Here is a 24,361-nt window from a genome sequence, read left to right on the forward strand (position 1 = left end):
TGCTCGTCGACTTTCGCGCATGCGCACAAATGAGCGGCTCCCAAACTGGTGAACTAGCGGGTGTGAAAATGGTAGGTAACCAAAATAAACACAATCCCCTTTCGTCTCGTTCGCCGCCGCGCTGTCTTATAACACGCCTGGCGCCGTGTCTCTTTTCCTTTTAACGCTCGCGTCGCATCCAAACTCCACGTTGACCAACGAATGTCGTTTGGCTTGCTGTTTCTCAACGGAAGGTCAGTTGATATTTTTGGGGCAGCAGCAGCTAGCTAGCATCGCAGCTAGCCGCAACGTCCCCCTCTGTTTGTCAGACAAGCATGTTAACATAACACAAGCTCGGCCACCGTAGTTGCGAATCCCGAGTTACGACACGCATACACGCGCAAGCTCACTGACACCATAGCACGCGTGTTATTAACGTTAACATCATACCGAAGCTAATTGAGTGGCGTCTAGCCAGTAGCTCGACAATGCTAACCCGGCGATTCACATTCCCAACACCGCTATTACAGTGCCTTTGTTATACCCCTGTATTACAGAGGTCGCCATAACGTAATAGTGCTTATGACAGTCTACTGTCACTTTACCAAAAACATGATGGGCGTCCTGTTAAAAGCGTAGCTCAGAGGTGGCCAACCTACGGCTCGTGGGCCTCAGAGCAGAGCTAAAAACAAATGCCACCTCAGGGGAGCTGTTATTAAAACTCCTACAAATAGTCAGGGTGGCTCCTATTACATCAGTCATGTGAGGGCTCGCACTTGGGACCTTCCTAAGTGTTGCCGAGGACTAGGTCTCACTCCCCCCCATGCGTCCTGAATGCCTGCGGACGCAGTATTGTGCGCGCTGGTGTGTCTCTGCGCGCTGTTCTGTCTTTACCTGGTGTGGGCGCTGTGGGGTCTGCTCGCCGCTGACCGCCCGTTTGCCCTGTTACCCGCGCAGCACAAGTTGAAGTCGTCGCAGAGGGACAAGGTGCGGCAGTTCATGTCCTTCACACAGGCGGGCGAGAAGACGGCCGTCTACTGCCTCACGCAGAATGACTGGAAGCTGGAGGTGGCCACCGACAACTACTTTCAGAACCCGGACCTCTACTGCAAGGAGTCCATGAAGACGTCCGTTGACCGCAAGAAGCTGGAGCAACTCTTCAACCGCTACAAAGGTAGGTGGTAGGGATGTCCCGATCACACTTTTTTGGCAGCCCAAAAACCCAAAACAAAACATAACATTGTGTAATATAAAATGAAGCTATTACTGTTTAATTTGAGAAGCTCTTTATAGCTTTGGACCTTTAAATATTCAGGAAATGAAGAACACATAATCAACCCCGATTTCCGATCACGTGATCGGATCGGGACAGCCCCGTTAGGTGGTATTGATTTACTCAACTGCAAAAGGGGAAGGTGTGTATTTGCAGAATAATATTAAGCACCACATAAAACCAGTAAGTTCAGTAGCACCTTCATGAGTTTTGTATTAGGCTTTACACGATCTGAATTTTTTGGGCTGATCAGCGAGTTAAAAAAAACAAAACGATCACAATTCAATCACATGATGTCACATTTAAATAACTTATTCATGTACTGCATAATGCTCATGTATTGTTTATGGCAGGGATGTAAAACAAATTATTGTTGCGGATCACACCGTAGTAATTGTGTCGACAATTTGAAAAAAAAACATGGAAGTCGACGCACATGATTTGCCTTCATGGGCCACATAAAATGACGTTGCGGGCCTTGAGTTTGATGCTTGTTGTTTAGGGAGTATCAAGAAGTTTCACCAAACATTTTTGCCTACGTTTAACAATCTTTGCCTTGCCCAATTAGTTTGATATGAATGTGAAACATTTATTCGTTAACAAACGAGTAGAACTTTATTTTTAGTAACAATGTAGCTGCTTCAAACATGCAAGACATGAAATTACAACTACTGTAAATACTTAAGTTGGAACCTTTTCGAAATGATTTCAATGAAGAACCCGTGGAATTACAAAGGGGCCTTCAACACTATTTAGTACCTAGGAGTTGTTAAAAAAAAGACAGAATCACCGATTAATAGCACAATTCCTACACAACGTAACTCAATCTACTTCACTTGCCCATACAGATCCCCAAGATGAGAACAAGATCGGCATCGAGGGCATCCAGCAGTTTTGCGACGACCTGTTGCTGGATCCCGCCAGCATGAGCGTTCTGGTGGTGGCGTGGAAGTTCCGCGCCGCCACACAGTGCGAGTTCTCCAAGAAGGAGTTCCTGGACGGCATGACGGAGCTCGGGTAAGCCGCTGTGTGGGAAGGAAAGTCCACGTGTGTATACGAAGAATTAAAGAATAGTAGCTCATGTATCGCAGTTCCATTTTTTGTTTATCAGCAACGCTGCCATGTTGTATATTCGGGGGCCTCTCCCGTCTTGTAGGTGCGACAGCCCCGACAAGCTCAAGGCCCTTTTACCGAGACTGGAGCAGGAGCTGAAAGACAGCGGCAAGTTCAAGGACTTCTACCAGTTCACCTTTAACTTTGCCAAGAATCCCGGCCAGAAGGGTTTAGGTAAGGACAATCACTCAATGTTCACAGAAGAGGAGACATGCAGGTGGGCAGATTTAGGGCCGCAGATGGTGAAACTCCTACTCCTAAGAATATTATTAATGAAGGCAGGTTACAAGAATAAAGTCAGTTGGGAAGTTATAAATAATGGGAACATGTTTTTTTTTTTTTTTTTTAAAAGGTTAGAAGTGAGAGTGGCAAAATGTATAATTAGAAAAGGATGTAGTTGAATGACAGTATGGTCGTAAATTAGGAGACAAAAATTGATTTCACAGTTTATTACAAGAAAAAAAAGTTGTAATATTACAGTGAAATAAGTCTGTTTATGAGGAGCATTAGTAAATGAATAAAGCCATAATGTAAGAAGAAAAATGTGTCATTTTATGTGACTTAAGAAGCAAGATTTTTTTAATGTGAATAATCAATTTTGGGAGGTTCATAAATGAGGGAGGGAAAGGGAAATTCATGAAATATTACTAGAACAAACTAATTTCATTAGAGTCAAGCTGTAAATTACAAAAAAATTGAATTTCATGAAAGTTTTATAACATTTTGCAAAATTACCTCACTATATACGTTACATAATTTACATATTTTTGGAAAAACTCCAATATTTCATGAGGAATGTCCTTTTGATGCAGCATGGTGATTTTTCCTGAGAGAATGTTTTTTTGTCAGCTGATTTGTAACATTGGAGAGAAAAAAAAGTAATTGTATTGTGAGTATAAAAAGTTTATTTCATGAAACTAAAGATTCAAATCATGTGAGTAGGTCAATTTTGCAAGAGTTGTAATAGTAAAAGTAAAAACTTCAGTTTATGAGAGAAGTCCTTCGATGATAACAGAAAAGTTTCGTTTTTGTCAAGATATTTAGGGGGGAATTGTAATTTTATGAGCATAACGTTTTTTTATTCAGGAAAAAAGTCCAAAATTAATTTTGGTTGAATTGTAAACAATGAGGATAAATGTCAATGTAGCCATAATTTTATCAGATTGAAGTCATGATTTGTACAAGAATAAAATTACCGTATTATGAGAATATACTCTTCATTTTACTAGAAAAAAAAATATGGAACTTTGATGTTTAAAATAAATAGTAAATTTTGAAATTGTAAATGATGAAAGCCCAGCTGTACTGTATTATGACATCATTTTGAAATGCCGCAAACCTCAGATTACTTGGGTGAATGTATTTGTTTTTTTGCTTTTTTTTCCTGCAGACTTGGAGATGGCCGTAGCTTACTGGAATTTGGTTCTGTTAGGAAGATTTAAGTTTCTCGACCTTTGGAATAGATTTCTTTTGGTGAGTCAAAAACCTACAGAAGTAGCATTGTTCAAGCACGATAAATAATAATCTTCGCAACGGGTCATTTCAGGAGCACCATAAACGCTCCATCCCAAAAGACACTTGGAACCTGCTGTTGGACTTTGGTAACATGATCGCGGACGACTTGTCCAACTACGACGAGGAGGGTAAGAGTTGAAAACCCAAAATAGGCAATAGGCAAAGAAAAACATTTTATGAAGGATTGCCTGAAGAAAATGTAGTTGTATGTATGTATATATATATTATGATGTCAATTGATGACATTTTGTAATTTTAGTTTAAAAACACAAATTTTCTAGCATTAGTAACGTGCAACATCTTGAATATTGCACTTCCACTATGTCAAACTTAAAAAAAAAAAAATCTTCATAGTCTCTTTTATTATATGTTGTAGTGCATACTATACAACAAAATTGTGGTTTTGAACAAATGTCACTTGTAAAACAAGGTACCACCGTAATTTTACATTAAATCAGGTGTCAAGTATTTACCATATTATCTGATCCATGTTTTTTCCCTTCTTTAGGGGCGTGGCCAGTGCTTATAGACGACTTTGTGGAATTCGCTCGACCAATCGTAACAGGAACAAAACATAAAACTCTCTAAAAAAAAAAAAAAAAAATAACACTGGGAAGGAGAGTTATTTGTTTTACAGAGACTTCATTGGGATTTTTTTGAAGGAGGATTATTATTATTATTTTTAATTTAAACGATGGTGGCCAACAACAGCACTTGGAGGAGAGTGCGGAGGAGGGACATTGCCGGAAAAATCCGGGCTCTTCCTGCCGGATCCTTGGAATCCTGCGAGCGCACTGCGCTCCGGGATGGACACGGACGCAGCGCCGAGACGAGCGTAAATGGACGGGAAAAGAAAGGACAAAGGAGTGCTCACGACACCAGCACCACAACTTGACCGTACATACTGTATCTATTTACAAAAGAGAATTATATGAAGAATAATATAAATATGATCCTGTTTATAAAGCATTCTTTTATGTGCTTTTTAAGATGTCTCATGGGTTTGATGTCACTCTAGTGTGTTGCCTTGAGGCTGTGATCACATCTTCAGTGTTGGCACTTGCCGTGAAATGTCCATCCCAAAAAAAATTCTGCGTCATAGCTATGGTTCGTTCTGATACTTTCACCAAGGAAAGTTTGGTCGTAACAGATCAGCGTAGGAATGGGCTTTTGGAATTGATTAATCATGTCTTGAATGGATTATGGCAAAATGGAGCACTTCTTGGCTTGGAACAATCGATTCACTCTCGAGTCTGCTGTTCTGAACATTCAAGACCAATCAATGAATTAAACCTGAGAGGCGTTCTTGACAATTTTTTAGGCTGCCCGGCAGCAGTTTGGAGCTATTCTGAAGCTACAGCGCAAAATGAATGATAAACAAGCCTTATTAATAATACAGTTGTTATGTTTCTGTTGAATATGATACAGGTAGAGACGAATGAACATTCATGTAAGTACAGTATATATTGTTCCATTTAAAGATCAATAAAAGCATGAGTTTTTCCATAATCGTGGATTTAGCTCCTCTTATACTATCAATGATTCTCAAACTTACACCAAGTACTGTGTTTGAAAAAAGACTTAACCCTCCAAGTTCCACTATAATGACCTACATGAGAATACAGTTAAGTAGTATGCCTCATCAACAAAAAAAGGGCACGTTTAATATTGTAAGTCACTAACATGCATTTTGATCATTTACACTGCTTAATGGTAAAATAAACGACCTAAGTTATGATTCACTAAAAGCGTTAATGAACAAATACACACAAATGTTTAAAAACGAGAGTTCTTCAATATTGAATGCAACTGTTTTTGAACTTAGAAATAAAATACAACTGAACTGTAATTGTTTTGCCTACCACTGGAGGGAGCCCACCTACCACACTTGAGTATCTCTGCTCCATCATTTGTTAACGGAAGCTGAATACATAGCTATGTACTAAGGTCCATGTAAGTCTGTTTTGTATTGAACCAATGTACACAAGGTCATCTTAATACATTTTAATGCTCAAATGCATATAAATCCACTATTCAACAAAGGCTTGGAAGCAAATAAATAAATAACCATACTGACCCCTGCGCCAAGGGCTCGCTTGTATAAAAAAATCCCATTCAAAAATGGCACAAAACAGCTACAAAGAGATCCAACATTCAGTGCAAGGTAGTTATTTTGATACAGTACCTGGTATTGGTAATTGCCCATCCCTATGTGTGGGATTGATTGTTGATTAATGATTAACGATTTTTTAAATGTAGGACTTCTTGGTTTTCTTGTTTGAAAAGAAAAAAACGAAACAAATCGATGATGATAATTTTTCACAGCTATAACTCCACTTCAGTCTATCGTTTGCATCTCATTTGCATTTACCTGCGTGTCTACTTACAACCCTTACCTCACTCTCATATGTGCCGTAAGGTGAGACAGGACAGACCCGGCCGGGCAGGCAGGCAGGCGGCTTTATTATTTACCTCCACGGGGAAGGCGACCTCCCCCAAGGAAACAATGATGTCTTTTAATTAGCCGGCGGTCTTGTATACTTCTGATGCGTGCAATGGAGGAAGACATGACAGGAAGAAGTGACAGGTGATTTTTAACTTTAAGATGGGCTGTCCAAATTGTAGAACCGGCGCTCTTTGTTGCCAGAAGCATGATTTTGGTTGGCTAACTCTGTATTACAATTAAAGTGTGCGTGCGTGCGCGCGTTTGTGTTTGTGGGGTATGTGTGGTTAATCGTAGTCAGATATTTGTCCTACAGTGCATGATACCAGCACCCATGGTTTATGCCCCATTTGGCTTAAATCAATAGCATTTTTAACACACTCGTATATTTTTGTCCTGTAATGTATAATACGGTGTATGACTATGTCGAAGCTCTTCAATTTCGACTGCTAATACTGAAGTGAATTCTTATTGTAACTTAAAACACATTGGCCTGCTAGTCAGGTCATTTAATCCCCCGGCAAGAGAAACCCAAGTCAGAGGAAGCTCCAGTTTGTGCCCGTCATTTTTTTAGAAGAGAAAGAAGTGGACAGTAAAGCTGAACCCCTGTTTCGCCTTCTTAGTGTTTTCATCTGTTCCACTTCTCCCTTGGCCTTTGCCTCAGCAGCACCGACCCGTACGGCTTCTCGCAGAGGCGTGACCACCCGGCGGCCTACGAACAAGTCATGAGCAAGTACGAAGGTGTCTTGAGCAGAAGGTCCATGAGATGGTCCAAGCTCCTTCAAAACAAACCGCAAGTGAAGAAGGACTTGACAGGTACCCAAACGAGGCAGTCATAAAGGAGCTATACAGTGGATATGAAAAGTCTACACACCCCTGTTTGAATGCCAGGTTTATGGGATATAAAAACAATGAGGCCAAGATAAATAATTTCAAAACTTCTTCATCCATTAATCTGACCTATAACCTGAACGACGCAATAGGTTTTAAAATACATATTTTTTCATGGAGGAAAGTAAAAATAAACAACTGAAATAATGATTCATCCCAAAATAATGCTTGAATTGGCTTGTCGTGACATTTTGCTTTCAAGCAGAAGCCTGAAGCTTTTGTGCTAAAATTACACTGACTTGTATTTGGAACTGTTCATAATTCCTTCAACCTTGCCTAAAGCTCCAGGTCCATCTGAATAAAAATCGATGGGAAAAATCTGACCCCGCACTGCGCCAGAATACACAAACTTTGAGATTTTTATGTATTTTGGGTCACTTTAGGAAAAGTCATTACAGTTCAGAGGGACAGTGACATATGTGTGGGTGTCGACTACTGTGTAAAATAGGATTATAATACATTCTGATATATCATTATTTTGCACCACCCCCAGTACTGATTTTTGATCACATCGAAACTGTACTGAGAGGGATAACATTGCAATATTTTGTGAAATCAATATTGTATATCACCCCTAGCATCGATTTCTGATGGTGTATCAATGCTGTACCATCACACAATGATGGTACAGCATGTCATGTATGTACATGTATGTCAATATTTTGCACCACATGCATGTGGTAATTGTGATCAATGTGTGTTTACTTGGTAAGTGAAGAGGTTTGTGCGTAAAGGCGTGCCCAGCGAGCTGCGGGCCAAAGTGTGGATGGCAACCAGCGGCGCTCAGAATCGGCTGGAGAACAACCCAGGCTACTACCAGTCTCTTGGTGCCCTGCAGCACGACACCCGGCTCAAGGAGAGCATCCGCTTGGGTGCAACATCATCTACATTCCCCCAGTACACTAAACACAACCACCCTCAAATGCATTTGTCTTTTTTTTTTTTTTTTTTTTGACTAGACATCACCAGGACTTTTCCTGATAACGTCTTTTTCCAAAGTGAGTCAAAGCCGGGCCTGCAGAGGGCGCTGTACAACGTGCTTGTGGCGTATGGACAACATAATCAGGCTGTGGGCTACTGTCAGGTGAAGTTCCCCAAAACAAGAAATGATATTCAATGGTTGTCTTGACTTATAATGCATGTGGATGTTTTAAAAAATTAATATTTAACTTCCGGGCAAAAATCTGAGTGTTGTAGGTATTGAGTTAAAATCAGAGGTGGGCATTCTACTAAAGTTTGCCCGTCTGTCATTTGTCAATCCGTTGTTTTTTTTCATCAAGAAAAAACAAACTGTAATCGTCTGTCGGTCAGTCCATCATGTTATTTTAAGTGTGCTTCCGTCAGTAAACATCAAAACTAGCTATCCATCAATTTGTTGTGTATCTTTGATCATATAAGACATATATTTATGTGTTTAGAATATTTATATGGGTTCACAGTCATAACGGCCCTCCGAGGGACACCATGACTACAATGTGGCGACGCGACAAAAAAATTTGTTTGGCGCCCCTGAGGTACATCATTATGTGTCGGCTTGCTGCTCAAACAGCTCTACACTCATATACATTTGACATTTCACATAACTTCCACACTTATTTGCCAATTTAGTGAACTGTTGAATGGGAGCCTGCTGCAGCTTTAACTCTTAAAACTTTTACTTTAAAGTTTTGCTTACCTTAAGAATCCTCTGTCACATTGCTGCCAAAGGTACAATTCTGGTGGATTAAATGACTTCCTTGTCCCTCGAAACCGAAATAAATGAGAAATTACAATAAATGAATGTTTTTTTTCTTAGAATTTTCTTCTTTTTCTTCTTCTTCCTCACCTTGTTCCTTCTCTGTCTTTTAGCGGTTGGCAAATAACTTTCGGTGCATTACTGCCACCTTCTGAAATGTAGTGTGGGCCTGAAAAATACCATTTCACAACCTGCTAACCATACTCTTTCCAAAAATAAAAATAGAAATGTAAAACTTAACTCAAATGAACCTCTCTATAAAACTGTCTCTGTATTCAAAGCTACTTTATTACTACTTAGTCAGCCTGAATAAGTCATGATTCTTTCTTTGGTGCATATCGCCACCTGCTGTACATATACAGTCAATGCAGTCTGGGTCACGTTTCCATCTCTCGTCAGCAAAACGGGCGTCCGTCAATGATAGACTGCGTGGTCCGTTCGGACTTAACCAGGTTAGTGACGATTACACAGACAGACGAAAATCCACTTGCATAGTCTGTCTTTTTTTTTTTTTTAAGTTTCCCATCTATTGTATAACGTCAGCAAATCGGGTGTCGGTCATTAACGGATAGACGGACCAGTCCATGGACTACCCACCTCTATTAATAACTCTGTATTATACTGCCCCCAAGTGGCCAAGATGCACAAACCTGAAGGAGTAGCGCAATGGCCATTGATTTGTAGCAAAAAAAAAGTGGCAAAAACTGTTGATTTATGCTTTATTTAATTATGCAATTTAAGTATGTATTTATAAAGTACAATACAGTATTATTGAGTGCATTTTTAAAAACACTTCAAAAATGTTTTTTTTTTTGCGGGCTGGAATGGAGTGATGGCATTATCATTCATTTCATTGGATTAATAATTTGAGACACCATATCTCAACGCAACACTGTCATACAAGTGTAAATAGACCGTCAAATAAAAATAAAACAAAGAAAAACTATTCACCCTCAACCCACGACGGTTCACAAAAAAGTTCATCCTGGAAGTTGACTTCATCACCCTCTCCATTTATTCCAGGGCATGAACTTTATCGCAGGCTACATAATCATCGTCACCAAAGATGAAGAGAAAGCTTTCTGGCTCTTGGATGCACTGCTAGGAACAATACTACCAGGTAGGATTTGATTTCGCTCGTCATCGTCATAGAACAGATGCAACCTGGAGCCTTTACAAGCTGACTTTGGGCAAGAGGGGTGAGCTACACACTGGACTGATCGCCAGTAAGTCACAGGGCAAATATAGAGAATGGACCCAAATGTTCTGGATTTTTGCAAGCCAATGCCAGTTCTGATGTTTGGCAGAATAAAATTCAGATATCCGATTAATTGTACGATTAATTGAAAAATATATAATGAATAGAATAACTTATTTTCGGGTCATTTATTGCTTTAAAGGAGGGGTGGGCAACTCCAGTCTTCCTGCATGTTTTCGATGTCTCGCTCCTCCAACACATCTCATTCAAATGATCAGATCATCAGCAAGCTCTTCAGAAGCCCTGATAGTGATCCTGATTTCAATCAGGTATGTTGGAGGAAGGACGCATCTAAAACAGGGGAGGTGAGTTCCCCACCACTGTCTTATAGCAATAGAAATATGAATTGCAGGTGGAACATTTGATTGTATTACAATACCTTTTTCTTTAGGATTTGTTTGACTTTACAACAGAGACAAAAATTGGCCAAAAAAATTACTGATTTCTTTTTTTTTTTTTTTTGAAGTCCGTCAGGTCCTTAACTGATTCACTGCCAAGAACATATTTGTCTTTTCACAGTCCAGACATTCAATCCAAGGAATTTATTTATTTAAAAAAAATTTTTTTTTTTAAACGTTAGTCTAAAAGAGGGTCTGAAATTGTCTGGCAGTGAATGAGTTAATAGTCAAATGGACAATTTAGAGTCACTGACTAAACATTGCCGTGCATTGCATGGGAGACTAACAAAGTGCTTTTTGAACCTAAGACTACTACAGCCCAGCTATGCTGGGCCTGAGAATGGACCAGGAGGTTCTCGAGGAGCTGGTGAAGGCTAAAGCTCCTGCAGTGGGCCAGCTGATGGCCCACTATCCTGGCATATGGAGCGTGGCGGTATCCCGATGGTTCATTTGTCTTTACGTCGACATTCTCCCCATTGAGGTGACCGAAAGATGTAGACAGACATAGTTACATATGTGCACACACACTGTTATCACGGAGAGTAAGACTAAGTAGAAGTATTCAAATTCTTCTTCATTTGTGTCTGCATAACTGTTATACCATAACTGCCTCCCGGTGGCCAAGGCCATTGTGCTGTTCAGAAGGAATTTCATTGTTCATATGCAGTTTCTACAAAAAAAATGCGTTCTCTAGTTTACCAAGTACTGTTGTACTGTCAGACCGTCCTGCGTGTGTGGGACTGCCTCTTCTATGAAGGCTCCAAGGTGCTTTTCCGGGTGGCCCTGACCCTCATCCGACACCACCAGCCGGAAATCTTGAGGGCTCGCTCTTTGACGGACGTGTGCCGGTGTTTCAAGCGGATACCCCGTGGAGTTTTCACGCTGGACTGCCACACCTTCATGCAGGTGCCTGAGCTACCTTAAGTAAGCAACAATAAGGCAAGAAAGCAATATCCCTCATTGTGGTTTTGCAGAAAATCTTTGCGGAACCAGGCAGTCTTTCTATGGCAACCATTGATCAACTGCGGGACAAATGCCGGCAAGCAATCGAGGAAGAATCCAGACCGATCCAAACCACGGCGCCTTGAAGGCTGAGATGGAACGAAACGCGTGGATAAAATGACATCAATAGAGAGAACGAGGGCCTCCTACCTTGTACTAACAATTATCCAAGACGAGACTGTGGGCTACAAGAAAATAGGGCGCTGCATGTCTAACGTGGGAACACCATTCACGTAAAAATAAGAACATTTTTAAAAATGGAACATGTTAATTCACCGGAGAGCGACAATTTACAAAGAAATTTCTCAGTTTGAACATTGGGTATTTCTTTTTTGCAGTGTATTTTGGTGACTATAGGGTGATGAGGATTTATAAATCATATTGTATTGTTTCACAGAATGTCACCACTTCATTGAAATTGAGGTTTCTATTATGCAAGAGACTGGGCAGCAAGAAACCAGGCCACTGCAGCATATCTAAAGTGAGGCAAGAATTTCACTTCATTTCTAACTAATTGCAAGTGGAGTCAGTGCCATGCAGAGCAAAAGGGTTATTTCGATTTGCTGCCCAATCGAGTGTGAATGAAAGCCAGTGTGTGACGTTACCAGGAAATGTCTGAACATCCCAATATAAACTTAAGACAAACTAAATGAACAACTTTCAAATCACTTTTATTGACCGTCATTTAGAAAACATCTCAACAATCCATTAAAACCAACACACAAAATAAACACCAAACGGGATCCAGATGAGGAACAGTAAACAATATGGTAAACAAAAAATTCTCAGCACTGACATGTTGATGATGCATTTTCTACATACAGCTCTGTCCAAGAAAATGTGAGAAAGAAAACAGCAGGTACCTCTGTATTAACATTACTTCACATGTTGCAGCAGGAAAGGCACTGGTTAAAAAACAAAGAAAAAAAAAAACACTGATGTAAGCAATTTGGCCACTTGAATTTTCTAAGTGAGTGCAGCACAAAGTCGACAAGTTGGTGTGTAACAGAAAACTCATCTTCGCTAACAAAGTGAGGAAAAAGGACATGCTAATTTCCAGAGATTTATGCTAAACTGGGCTAATTTAAGAACGGTAGTCAAAACATTTTGCAGGTAAAAAAAAAAAAAAAAAGTCATGAAAGAAAATGGCTTTCAGGCCCTGATCGCTAATATTGGGGGTGGGGAGCATTTGACAACATTCCTTTTAAGAATTTCGTGAAAAAAATTATCACGTGTAACATGATTTATTGCTTAACTTGACATGGATGTCAAATGTTGGAAGGTTAAAAAGCCAAACAAAAATCTGAATTGGACTCAGGGGGGACCCTTGAGGCACTCCAGCAAAACGTTAAATCCAACGATTGACAAATTTGGCTTGATCAAAAATGGGGGAAATTAGCACTCAGTTAATTGAGCCGTCACCCAGCATTCGCGCAAAATTTACCATGTTATTTTAAATTAAGTTAACCAATAAAACAAGTGGATAGCGGGGAGCCTTGATGCAAGCCACACCAAAAGCTGGATTTATCGATTGGGATTTGAGTCCATTTTTTTGGTCGATTATGGAAATTAACAGTTTAACTCCAGATTGATGACCACACTAAGGTTAGGTCATGGCATAAATCGAGCATTCGTTTCACCATTATTTCATCAAATGGCCACCGCTTATTTGTCTTGCAGAATGCCTCAAGATTGCCATGGAGGTCCCCTTGATTTTTTTGTTGTTCTTAACTTTCAAAATGTGTTCGATGGCCATACTAAATTACACAATTTTAAAGTTAAATAGTTAAAAGAACAAAAAACAAAGAGGGCCTAACCTTGGGGCATTCCGCATGACAAATGGATTGAGGGTATTTGACAAAATGTACTTAATTTATATGAGCTACTCGAGCAATGGATCATAACCCAGGACTTTTTTCTCAACTCGTCTAACTTTAGTGTTGTAGTCCTGCCAGAGTGTTGTCGCATGTTTCAGCTGCTGAGCTGACTCTTGACTATCTGACATTGTCAGAAACGGCGTAACATTTTTGCGAAGTTGGACCGATAATCACCTTTTCTTCAAATCAGCCAGCCCCCGCCATTGGTGCGTTTGTAACGGATGCAACAACATTCCTGAGACTTCACAATCATGACTTAACAAGCAGCCGACATTGAGGTCCTAGAGAGAGACGTCGTGAATACATGTAAGTAAATGTTAAAACTCAAACCAAAACATAGTGTCTTCACCACAACAAACACTGATTATTGTCCTTTAAATAAACAAAACCATTTGAGGTTGCCACCCAAAAAAATAAAATAAAATAAGCAACACGTGCCCTGAAATCCCCAATTCCCTTTACAAAACTCATAAATAGAATACAATAATAAAGAAGATTCTTCCTTTGCTGACCAGCTATTTTCTCACAAAAATCTAACATCCCTTTTATTATTATCATGAAATCTAATTCCGGTGTTAAGGAAGGATACGGTAGTGTGGAGCACACGGGGGGTATGTGGCATGTTAAATGTGACAGTGGTTAATCACGGAGGAGGAGGGCTCGGGTTACATATGTGAGCGGATGCCACCTCAGATGGTCTGGTAGCCGGCATGGCTCCTCCTTCTGCCGATGAGGTAGGCAACCAGCACGATGAGGACCAGGCCGGCCAGGGCCGCCCCGACTACAATTGCGATCAGCATGTTGTCTTCATCCAGCCGGCACTGCTCAGCTAAGAGAGAGGAGTGGGGTGGCAAAAATGACAAATAATTCACTCATTCAGTACCAGACAGTAGACCCTCTTTTACCCAAACACTTGAAAACAATTTGAATAATGAAATAAAATCCTGGGATTATAATGGCTGGACTGTGAAAAGACCAGAGCTGGACACTTGACCCTTTTTTGCCATCCGTCCTCCGTATGCGACCCGGGTACCCTTCCGTCCTCGTCCCTCAGTCCTTATTCATAAAAATGATCATCCTCTGACCCCATCCCTCCTCATCCTTTTAAAGTGGTTCCGTCCTTACGTCCGCCCCACCCACCAATAAAAATAATTAAATAAAAAAATATCCCTGCATGATGCTGCGGGAGAGACGCTTAGAGTGGCGCGTTTGAAGTGTTCGGAGGCAATTTATGTCATTTGCCCATTTCGCAGAGTAGGTTGAGATGAACTTTAGCCGCCTCGTGATCACGTCACACGCATGAGGGATGCTTAGTGGGCCGGACTAAAATCCACCTGCGCCCTTGCTTAGTCCGTCCCTTTTTTGTTTAATAAACTTGTCGCACGCGCCCCCGTCCTCCGTCCCAAAAAAAGGGCGTCTGTCCAGGACAGAGGGACAGACTGATCCGCCCCCGGGACAGAATGCCCAGCTCTGGAAAAGACAGATTTCTTTGGCATTGAATTGAGTTAAGAAAAATAAAATAAAATACTTGTGAGGGAAAATAGTCACTAGCTGGAGGTGGTTCACCTGTGCCAAACTTGTTCTGGGTGAGGCCGAAGGGCTGCACCTGCAACTGGAAAGTGTTAATGGACAAGGCCTGGACCACTTTAAGAGTCTGCTCCTCGCGGCACATGTACGAGAAGCCCATGGTTCCCCGAAGGTAGTCCAGGCTGTTGTTACGTGCCAAAAAGGGCTCTGATAAACGACACAGGACAGTTTTACTACTACTTTGCCAACAGTTACCATCAAACATATTTCTGAAGAAAAATAGCACTGTACTGTATTATAGGGTTGAAGCTATTGAATATTTAAAATTCTTTATTACATCTATCCAACAATCCAGCATTTCTCAAACTTTTTACATCGAGTACCATCTCCCAAAAATATTTAACTCTTCAAATACCACCATCATGACACCAAAAAACAGTTACATAGTGAACCTAAGTGCTCATCAAAAATGAATGAATGTGTTCATTATAAGATAGTAAAGCAGTAAAACTGCTTTAAAATGAATTTCATAAACTAAATTTAAAAAAGGAAGGATTTAAACATGTAATGATTACATGCAAATGCATTCTACCTAATTTGATGATTAAACAAAACCAAACGATTGAGCAATACCACACGAGAGCGAGTGATTTTGCATTTCTTTCGATTACATGGGTGTACATAATGTTGACTCACCTTTCATGTCCGGCCAGGATGCTGACAGAGAAATTGCACTCACGTGGTACTTATTGGATGTAGTGTTCTGGAGGGAAAATGAGATTCAGTTCAAAATATGTACTTCTGCATGTGCTGCCATCTTGTGGCCCTTTCACAAACAGTAATAACCATCTGCACGCGTAAGCTCAGAGAAACTCACAAGAGTGAAGAAAAAGGTCAGGTTGGTTTTATTGACATCCGCCAAGAGTTGCAGCGTGGCGCTGTCTGCGTCACACAACCCGGAGGCCTTCGTGGTATTGGGCTCGAGGTTAACGACGTCCTGCACCGTCTGCGCATTTAGAGAGATGGACGGTTAAGCGTCTGACGTGGTGAGATAAACAAGGGTGTCAACAAGCACCTGGTTTAAGGAGGCGGAGCTGAAGCTAATGTTGAGCTGGAGGCCCATGTACGCCAGCAAGCACACGCTGCCATTGGTGCCGGTCACTTGGTAGTGCCCCGTCTCCGGTCTGCCGGGCTCCTTGTGCGGCGCCTCAGTGCTGGGCGGTGGGACGGTAGCCAAACTCTGCTGCACGGCTACAGCACCTTGAGCCACATCACACAGTATGTTCAGAATATAACAAATGCATTCATCCATTTTCAATAGCTCTCATTACAAAAATAGTCAGAATTTTCCAAGTCGCATTTCACATACACAGGGCCCCAAATTAAGCCTTTATGGGTGACGGAGTGAGAAGCACTGCCATAACAGGCACTGGCACTGTAGATTGATGATAATGCAACAAGTTTCAATTATTTCATGTTTAAGCATCTTTATAATCGTATTTAAGCATTTAACTCATTCACTGCCCTGGACGAATTGCCTTTTCACAGTTCAGCCATTCAATCCCAGGAATTTATCAATCCATTCATTCATTATCCAATCTGCTTGATTTTTTCTAATTTTTTCAAACGTTAGGGTAAAAGAGGGTCTAAAAATGTCTGGCAGCGAATGAGTAAAGAGAATATTCAGTGTCGTTACTTTCTTCACACTTTTGCAGTCTAAAATCTAACTGAATATTTTACATTTTCTGGACTTCCTAATGGAAGGATTTAACCTGGTGCTCCAAAAAATGTGCACATCACAGTACAAACGATTAATCAATTTAGGTGGATAATTCTCAAAATGTTGTATATTAAATGCAAAAAAAAGTTATATTTACTTGGCAAATAAATGTGTATTCACAGTGACCCCTGGTGACTGGGAGTGCAAGGAGAGTACTTTTTTCTTGAGTGAGTGTAACCTGGCACGATCATCAGAAGTTTTCTTTTTTTGTGTGTGCTCATTTGAGTGCGACTGTGTAAGGCACCATGAGGCTGATGAAAACTCCAAAGTGCCGGCCATTTTATAAATAAAACGGAATTAAAGAAACAGCTTGAAGTCTAGTACGCAAGTCAAGTTCTGAATGGCTTAAAAAACGGTTTTGGACGGGCCTAGTACAAGTCCAGACTTGAATCCAACTGGAATGCTGTGGCGTGACCTTATAATAATCATTCATGCTCAAACCCTCTAATTTTGCTCAATTAAAGCCAATCTGCGAGGTAAGCGTGGGCCAAAATATCTCCACGCAGGTGTTCTCATTGCCAGTTGCAGAAAACGCTTGGATTTGTGAAGTTTGGGGGGGCAAGTACTTTTCCCACACAGGGTTGCGAAGCATTAAATAGCAAAAATAAAGACGATACATACTCCTTTGTAACATCAGTTATGGGCTCCCATTAAACGTTTTAAACCTCACAACAGAGCCATGAAAACAAAATGAGTCAAGTTAATAAAAAGTGGTATTATTGACATACTAGCCTAACTACGCTAATACATCGTGCTTATTTTTTTAACCACCAGAATGTTTTCTTTTTTTTTTTATCGTCAAAAAACACATTTGTTTAAGATAGTTACATTAAACTTGTTGGTCACGTGCGTTACGTTTGTGACCTTCCGTACTTGCGTGACGTCGACAAAAATGTGTTTTGTTTACCTCGGATAAATCAATACATACCTAAAATAAGATGTAGGGTAAATGTCAGCCACCGTATTGGGACACCATCAGTGGTCGTCATGTTTTTCTCCCAGTTGGTGCCGGTCAGATAGTGGTCGAAAAGGAGCTCGACAACAACAACTTGAGCTAACACAGCTAGTGCGCTAACTGAATGGATGCTAACTTTAGCATCAAGATTGAGCCCGGGAAAGCGGTTAAAGCCCTTGACACTGACAGAAAACGACAAAGCGCTGTCGTTGCTCCCAAAAGTCCAATTAAATGAGCAAGGCTGTTAGCGTGTGTCGGCTGCGGAGTTTGCGCTGCTCGACTTGGACTTCGTTGTAATGGAGCACGGCCAAAGGCTGACAACAGGATCATGTGACTCCTGCTTATAAAACGCCTTGAAGTCACGTGACGAAAAGCGCCGGTTTCTTATTTGACGACAGACATGTCAATCAATAGAACTGATCACTGACCATTAATAGAAAAACAATGAAATGTCTTGTCCATCAATGTCGTTGGCATAGAGAACAAAGATATCCAGGGTGACTCAAAGAAACGGGATATTTTTCTAATGCATACGTATAGGAGGACGCCATCTACAAGACGTGTTTGTATACGTATAAAGAAAATCCCATCAGTGTTTATTATATGGCATGATTTAAGGTTTCAACTATGAATAAAATATTTTTCTTCCATCACTCTTGGTTTTATAGCATTGTTAAAAAGCTTTAAAAGTTCCTTCTTTTGTGTCGCCCCGTATATGCAATTAATAAATCACAATTTTCCAACAAATTAGGTGAAAGTGTTCCCTGAGGAACAATCAAACTGAGTCAGGTTATGGATATTTCCCCAGCACGACAATGCACTTCATGGCTAGGAACTAGATGCTCAGATCTTTGTGAGCAGGCACGTTGCCATGCTCAAAGTTGTCCTGCCACAACTTGTCGCCTCTTCTCGTGCACTGAAAGTAAAAGCTCCTTTGGCAAGAGGCTGGGTAGAACCTGGACTGTTCAACAGGCAGCAGCATGACACATATAGACAAATAAGCATTCACACTCAAATTCACACCTTGAGATAATTTGGAGTCTTCAATGACACAAACATCTATGTTTATGGAATGGGAGGAAGCCAGAGTGCCTGGAGGAAACCCACATGGAGAGAACATGCAAACTCCACGCGGAAAGTTCCAATCTGAGATTCAAACCATGATTACCGGTACATTTCACATGAATCGCATTTCACAGTTACTGCATTACAAATTGGATTTTTTTTTTTTTTTTTAAGAGTCAGAAGCTGGGTGGTAGTTGCAGGACCATAGATTTGTTTTGGTAGCAAGTGCTAACTAATTAGCACTAATTAGAACATCCTTGCATCTAATTGACTCATTCACTGCTAGACATTCTCTTACTGGCGGCACGGTGGTTGACTGGTTAGCACGTCCGCCTCACAGTTCAGAGGTCGTGGGTTCGATCCCGGCTCCGGCCTCCCTGTGTGGAGTTTGCATGTTCTCCCCGTGCCTGCGTGGGTTTTCTCCGGGCACTCCGGTTTCCTCCCACAATCCAAAAACATGCATGGTAAGTTGATTGGATACTCTAAATTGCCCCTAGGTGTGATTGTGAGTGCGGATGTTTGTCTCTGTGTGCCCTGCGATTGGCTGGCAACCAGTTCAGGGTGTCCCCCGCTTACTGCCCAAAGACAGCTGGGATAGGCTCCAGCACGCCCCGCGACCCTTGTGAGGAGAAGCGGTACAGATAATGGATGTATGGATGGACATTCTCTTACCCTAATGTTTGAAAAAAAAAAAAATATATATATATATATAAATTATATAAGAAATATATATAATATATATATAAATATAATATAAATAATATACATTTATTATATAAATATATTAAATATATAATAAATTATATATATAATAAATTATATATATATATATATATATATATATATAATTTATTTATTTATTTATTTATTTTTTTTTAGAGTCAGAAGCTGGGTGGTAGATGCAGGACCATATGTTTGTTTTGGTAGCAAGTGCTAACTAATTAGAACATCCTTGCATCTAATTGACTCATTTCATTCACTGCTAGACATTCTCAGACCCTCTTTTACCCTAATGTTTGAAAAAATATATATTATATAATATAATGTAATATAATATAATATATATGTATATATGTGTTCCTCGGATTCAATATCTGGACTGTGAAAAGGGCAGATTCAGAATCAGTTAAGTTTTTGGAGAAATGAGCCATCCAGCCAATTTTGTGCTTTGAGGAAAGGATATATGAACACAAACAGTGCAGCAACACATGTAGACAGATTTTAAAAAAAAAAAATCCTTTATCCGCTGCAAAGAATAACTAACATTACTGTGGTTGTTGTGACTGCATACTTTATGTAGGCGGAATCCTTGTACCTCCAAAATCATCTTTCAGGAGACCCCCAAAACGGCATTTTTGTTCAACCATTAACACTGCATCGTCAAAGACATTTCCAATAGTTTAAATTGGTCAATATTTTATAAACGTGTGGGCTGACCAATAATACAGATGTGTGGAAAAATATGTAATTTTCCAAATTATGACATAGGAGCTTTCGGCACCATGCCAGTAACTATTTCTGTATTGTACTGCCCCCAAATGGCCAAGTCGCACAAACCAAGAAGCAGTACAATGCCCATTGAATTGAGGCAAAAAATGTGGCAAAAAACCCCACAACAAAACACATGCATCTTCTATTCAATTAGGTCAATGTTTTTATAAGTCAACTCAAACATTTTTTTTCCAGAATATGTTCGCAAAATGCACCTGCTGTTAGGCATCTCAGCGGGCAGCTGTTTTGACACTTTTGCCGACTGAAAATGACATCACAGTTGCTCCGAGCTCAGGTAATAACCAATCACAGCTCACCTGTTTTCTGAAGCTGAGCCATGATTGGTCGGTCGTTATCTGAGCCTTGAGCAACTGTGATCTCATTTTCAGGCGCCAGAAGTAACAAAACAGCCGCCCGCTAAGATAGATAAAAATGGCTGGATTTCTCATATTCCACAAATGCAATATTAATCAGAATGCCTTGTTTCAACAAGCGGGCCTGCATAGAACATATTCCTGAAAAAAATGTATTGGTTGAATTCCTATTTAAGTACGATATCATAGGCTACTACTGATCCATTATCTATACTGCTTATCCTCACAAGGGTCGCGTGGTTGAATTCCTCTTTAAGTACGATATCATAGATTACTATTGATCCATTATCTATACCGCTTATCCTCACAAGGGTCGCGGGCATGCTGGAGCCTATCCCAGCTGTCTTCGGGCAGTAGGCGGGGGACACCCTGAATCGGTTGCCAATCAATCGCACAGACTACTATTTTCATTATAAACACATTTTTAAAAAAAAGATGGGAGGTTGATGGCATTTCCATTAATTTTAATGGGGAAAGATGATTTGAGATATGAGTGTTTTGAGCTACGAGTTTGGTCTCCAAATAATTAGGCTCGTATCTCAAGGTGCTACTGTCGTTTGTCCTCCTGCATCACATAGAGTTGTTTACTTAAAAGTTGTGTGTTAGTGAACATTATTATCCCTGGTGACTGTGTCAGCATTCAACATTACAAAAAAAATACAAAACAAGCGCATGTCAAAACACTTGAAAATGGTTTAATGATGTTTACAACAAAAGAGAACTGTACACTTACAGTAAAAGATTTATATATGTGTTAAAAAATAAAATAAAATACAGCAGACAAATGCATCAAAATCTACTATGTATCCTGATTCACATACTTTAAACTCCTACACAGTCTTTCAGTTCTATGCCACCATGACTGGAGGCGTTTTTTTTTCTTTTTTTTTCTTTGTATTTTCACTTTTCGGAACAGTGTCCCTCAGTGTTTTTAGTCCAAGATGGTAACTCTTTGTTTAAAGAGTTCTGTTAGAAAGATTAGACTGCAGAGTAAGAAAAACGGATGGGGAAACATTCCTTTACATGAGCCCAAGTGTCCACTGTGAGTAGTTTTACACAATGCCTTTCTGAAGATAGACAGAATATGTACACATTTGCTTTTTTTTCTTATCATTTTTCATCTTATTTTATCTTTCTTGATAAAAGCCATGGTCACTTGGGCTGATATCGCACAACACGCCCAAAAACATACAAAAATACAATGTCTTCAACCTAGTGAGACAGTTCTGCAATTAGTTCCATGCTGCGACAAAGAGAGAGAGAGAAACAAAAATGACAACAAACATGAAACAAACTATTATTCCACACAGTTGTTTTTTTTTTTCTTGACAGAAATATATCAAAATATACATCTAAGCTTTGGAATTACTGAGGCTTGGACTCAAAGCCAGTGCTGGGTTTGTCTCTTAATACACATGCTGCAGGGCGGTTAGGAAGAGAGAGACAGTTGACAGCGATATCTTTGGTATCCGCGTTTTGTCCACACACACACACAAAAAAAGTTTAAAATATTTGGAGTTTTGCTTTGGGATTTATAGCGCTTGTGAGGATTCCCGACGTCTCACTTGGGAGTAAAGCGTTGAGCAAAGTGTCACTGAATGCCCCGCGGGGGGGGTGCATAGTGTCACAGTTGATCAGTCTGTAGTGAATGAGTGTGGGAGGGAAGGGAATGAAGGAAGGAATGAAGGAAGGAAGGAAGGTAGGACGGGACGGTGATGCGTGTTTACAGCAGTGAAATCTAGTGGGTATGGGATGTGTCACTCCAGGATTGTATGTCCTGGGACGGATACTTTTTTTTTTTCCTTTATTTTTTATTTGTATTTTTTTAACCAAAGTCCTTGAGAGAGAAAGACAAAGGGCGAAATGTGGATTCTAGCAACAGCGCTTAAGACAGACAGACAGACAGACATGGAGTCCTGAGCATGTACAGTGTGCACAGGATTAACCCTCAGTGTGTATTAACAAACATCACCCAGCTACCACAAAGAGGTGTCCGTCAAAGAAGCCCTCTCAACCACCCGCCTCCCAACCCTCTCTGGGTACTCCTGCCCACCCACAGGCACTGAAAACCGCAGCACCGACCGTGGCGAAAACATTCGCAAGCAGTCAAAGCTAATGAACCCCAAACACGAGTGGGTGAGCGCTCGATGAGGAGCAGTGAGGCAAGAGGGTGGGCCACATTCATGTACAATCAGTTATTAGTCTTTGGTTAATGTTGTTACCACGGGATGGCGCCACCTTGCAAAGCCGGTGGGAGGAAAGGGAGGGGGCTGATAAAGCATGCACACCAGGTTACAGTTAGAACATTAGCAGGATTGTCAAACTTAAAAGGGTTAGTAATTCAAAAAAGGAAAGGTGTGCGAGAAACATTGTTAAAGAAAGCAAAACATTCATGAGTACTGGTGTGCACCCCTTGTGGAGGACGATTCACATCAAGAATGAGCGGGCTTCTCCGATGACACGTTCATTTGTTTTCAAACAATTTCATAAGTAGGTTAAAGCAGGTTTCACTCAGATTTGAGTTAGAAATGAGGTATACTGGTGCACCTACGCTTCATCTGTCAACATTACAAAAAAAAAAAAAAAAAAAAAAGTGTGGTGGGTCACTTAACGCACCGATCCACCGGGATCTGCAACATGTGATCGAAATGAAGCGTTGAAGCAAAGCCAGTCGACAAACTAGGGCAAGTCTGAAACCATGTAACAAGAGTGTCACCAACAAGTGAAAATAGGGATGGGCATTTAACATTTCCTTGATCGAATGTAGAAAAATACACTTAATTGAATGAATGTTAGTTTTTCAAATATTCAGAATGAAAGAAATAGTAGCCATAGGTTTGAGCCTTGGGGCACTCCACAAGAAAAGTTCAAAAAGGATTTCACCGAATTTGAATTTAAACACAACACACACACACACACACACAGAAAGTAATTTCCAGACTATAAAACGCACTTGATTAAAAGCTGTCTAGCCACGGGTCTTGACGTTGTAATATGGGAAATTGCCAAAGAAAGAGGTCAAACAGATGGATTAAAAAAAACAAAAACATTTACCTTAAACGAGTAGATGCGTTTTTTTCCCCCCCAAACAATGCCTAATGCAGCTAGTTACACAGTAACTACCCAGAACCTACTTCAGTCACTTTTGTTGTCACACGAGGCAAATTCGCTTACAAGTTTGCCCACGCAGCAGCGCAGTCTTTGGAAACAAGTTTGTTACGTATTAGGGGAGACACAGGGAATGCACAGATTTATATAAGCCCATGAAAGGATATCACTCCATGGCCGGACTTGCTAACCTGTTGTCCGTTACCAGTGATGGTGAGAGTCGGTCACCAAACAAACAACAGAGAGATGGGGGTCAGTCACACTGCAGAGATGGCCGTATTTATGGCACTCATTCCCTGTGCTCATTAATCTCAACTCAAGATTTTTCTTTTTGCTCTCAATTGCTCCTTTAACAGTAGCGCACCTATTTAGTTTGTTCATTTTTTTTTTTTGTTAATCTAGCTGACCTCCAAAATGGGAGCGTTATAGGAGTGGGAATCATTCTGAATGGGAGCAGGACGGGATGGGAGTAGCCCCTGTGTCCATTTTAAAAATCCGTTTGAAGACACATTTCTATTCTTTGGCTTTTGATCCGACGTGAGACTGACAGTTTTCTGCTGTTCTCCGGTGTCTATTG

At 40.5% G+C, this 24,361-nt stretch overlaps 3 protein-coding genes across 7 annotated transcripts; 2 read left to right on the forward strand and 1 right to left on the reverse strand.

Annotated features, from left to right (window-relative positions):
- Positions 1-7: 7 nt before the first annotated feature.
- Positions 8-5,389, forward strand: LOC147136296 (DCN1-like protein 1). Of its 4 annotated transcripts, none has more exons than XM_086051450.1 (7): positions 8-71; positions 937-1,153; positions 2,101-2,269; positions 2,409-2,539; positions 3,756-3,838; positions 3,912-4,008; positions 4,389-5,389. In XM_086051450.1, the coding sequence occupies exons 1-7, from the start codon at positions 30-32 to the stop codon at positions 4,466-4,468; spliced, it is 819 nt and encodes a 272-aa protein (XP_085907576.1). In that variant the 5' UTR covers positions 8-29; the 3' UTR covers positions 4,469-5,389. The 4 variants fall into 4 exon arrangements, with proteins under 4 accessions (XP_085907576.1, XP_085907578.1, XP_085907575.1 ...); XM_086051452.1 differs by lacking the exon at positions 8-71 and adding an exon at positions 91-233; XM_086051451.1 differs by lacking the exon at positions 8-71 and adding an exon at positions 354-843.
- Positions 5,281-12,257, forward strand: LOC147136297 (growth hormone-regulated TBC protein 1-A-like). Its single transcript, XM_086051448.1, has 8 exons — positions 5,281-5,330; positions 6,991-7,139; positions 7,928-8,086; positions 8,174-8,298; positions 9,973-10,069; positions 10,914-11,086; positions 11,326-11,511; positions 11,580-12,257. The coding sequence occupies exons 2-8, from the start codon at positions 7,049-7,051 to the stop codon at positions 11,691-11,693; spliced, it is 945 nt and encodes a 314-aa protein (XP_085907574.1). The 5' UTR covers positions 5,281-5,330; positions 6,991-7,048; the 3' UTR covers positions 11,694-12,257.
- Positions 12,258-12,261: 4 nt separating this feature from the next.
- LOC147136298 (lysosome-associated membrane glycoprotein 1-like) lies at positions 12,262-18,084 on the reverse strand. Of its 2 annotated transcripts, XR_015089531.1 has the most exons (8): positions 17,720-18,084; positions 16,087-16,271; positions 15,889-16,017; positions 15,708-15,774; positions 15,051-15,218; positions 14,173-14,313; positions 13,659-13,765; positions 12,262-12,512 (listed from the first exon to the last, which is right to left on the reverse strand). XR_015089531.1 is itself a non-coding variant. In XM_086051453.1 (7 exons), exons 1-6 carry the CDS (start codon positions 17,778-17,780, stop codon positions 14,174-14,176), a joined length of 750 nt encoding a protein of 249 aa, XP_085907579.1. In that variant the 5' UTR covers positions 17,781-18,084; the 3' UTR covers positions 12,262-13,765; position 14,173. The 2 variants fall into 2 exon arrangements, 1 of the variants encoding a protein (XP_085907579.1); XM_086051453.1 differs by having other exon boundaries at positions 12,262-13,765.
- Positions 18,085-24,361: the final 6,277 nt, after the last annotated feature.

The sequence above is a fragment of the Filicampus tigris genome, chromosome 14, assembly GCF_054856515.1.
Source record: "Filicampus tigris isolate MCC_2025a chromosome 14, RoL_Ftig_1.0, whole genome shotgun sequence".
Taxonomy (NCBI): domain Eukaryota; kingdom Metazoa; phylum Chordata; class Actinopteri; order Syngnathiformes; family Syngnathidae; genus Filicampus; species Filicampus tigris.

What these genes read in the sequence shown, in the direction of transcription:
- LOC147136296 (XM_086051449.1), top strand. Translation starts at nt 814, where the DNA reads ATGCCTGCGGACGCAGTATTGTGCGCGCTGGTGTGTCTCTGCGCGCTG. An exon ending in ACTCTTCAACCGCTACAAAG is followed by an intron (nt 1,154 to 2,100) that starts GTAGGTGGTAGG and finishes TTGCCCATACAG; the next exon opens with ATCCCCAAGATGAGAACAAG. An exon ending in TTTGGAATAGATTTCTTTTG is followed by an intron (nt 3,839 to 3,911) that starts GTGAGTCAAAAA and finishes GGGTCATTTCAG; the next exon opens with GAGCACCATAAACGCTCCAT.
- LOC147136297 (XM_086051448.1), top strand. Translation starts at nt 7,049, where the DNA reads ATGAGCAAGTACGAAGGTGTCTTGAGCAGAAGGTCCATGAGATGGTCC. An exon ending in AGTGAAGAAGGACTTGACAG is followed by an intron (nt 7,140 to 7,927) that starts GTACCCAAACGA and finishes TTACTTGGTAAG; the next exon opens with TGAAGAGGTTTGTGCGTAAA. An exon ending in ACTGCCACACCTTCATGCAG is followed by an intron (nt 11,512 to 11,579) that starts GTGCCTGAGCTA and finishes GTGGTTTTGCAG; the next exon opens with AAAATCTTTGCGGAACCAGG.
- LOC147136298 (XM_086051453.1), bottom strand. Translation starts at nt 17,780, where the DNA reads ATGACGACCACTGATGGTGTCCCAATACGGTGGCTGACATTTACCCTA. An exon ending in TACCCTACATCTTATTTTAG is followed by an intron (nt 16,272 to 17,719) that starts GTATGTATTGAT and finishes ATGTGGCTCAAG; the next exon opens with GTGCTGTAGCCGTGCAGCAG. An exon ending in GCTCCGCCTCCTTAAACCAG is followed by an intron (nt 16,018 to 16,086) that starts GTGCTTGTTGAC and finishes CTAAATGCGCAG; the next exon opens with ACGGTGCAGGACGTCGTTAA.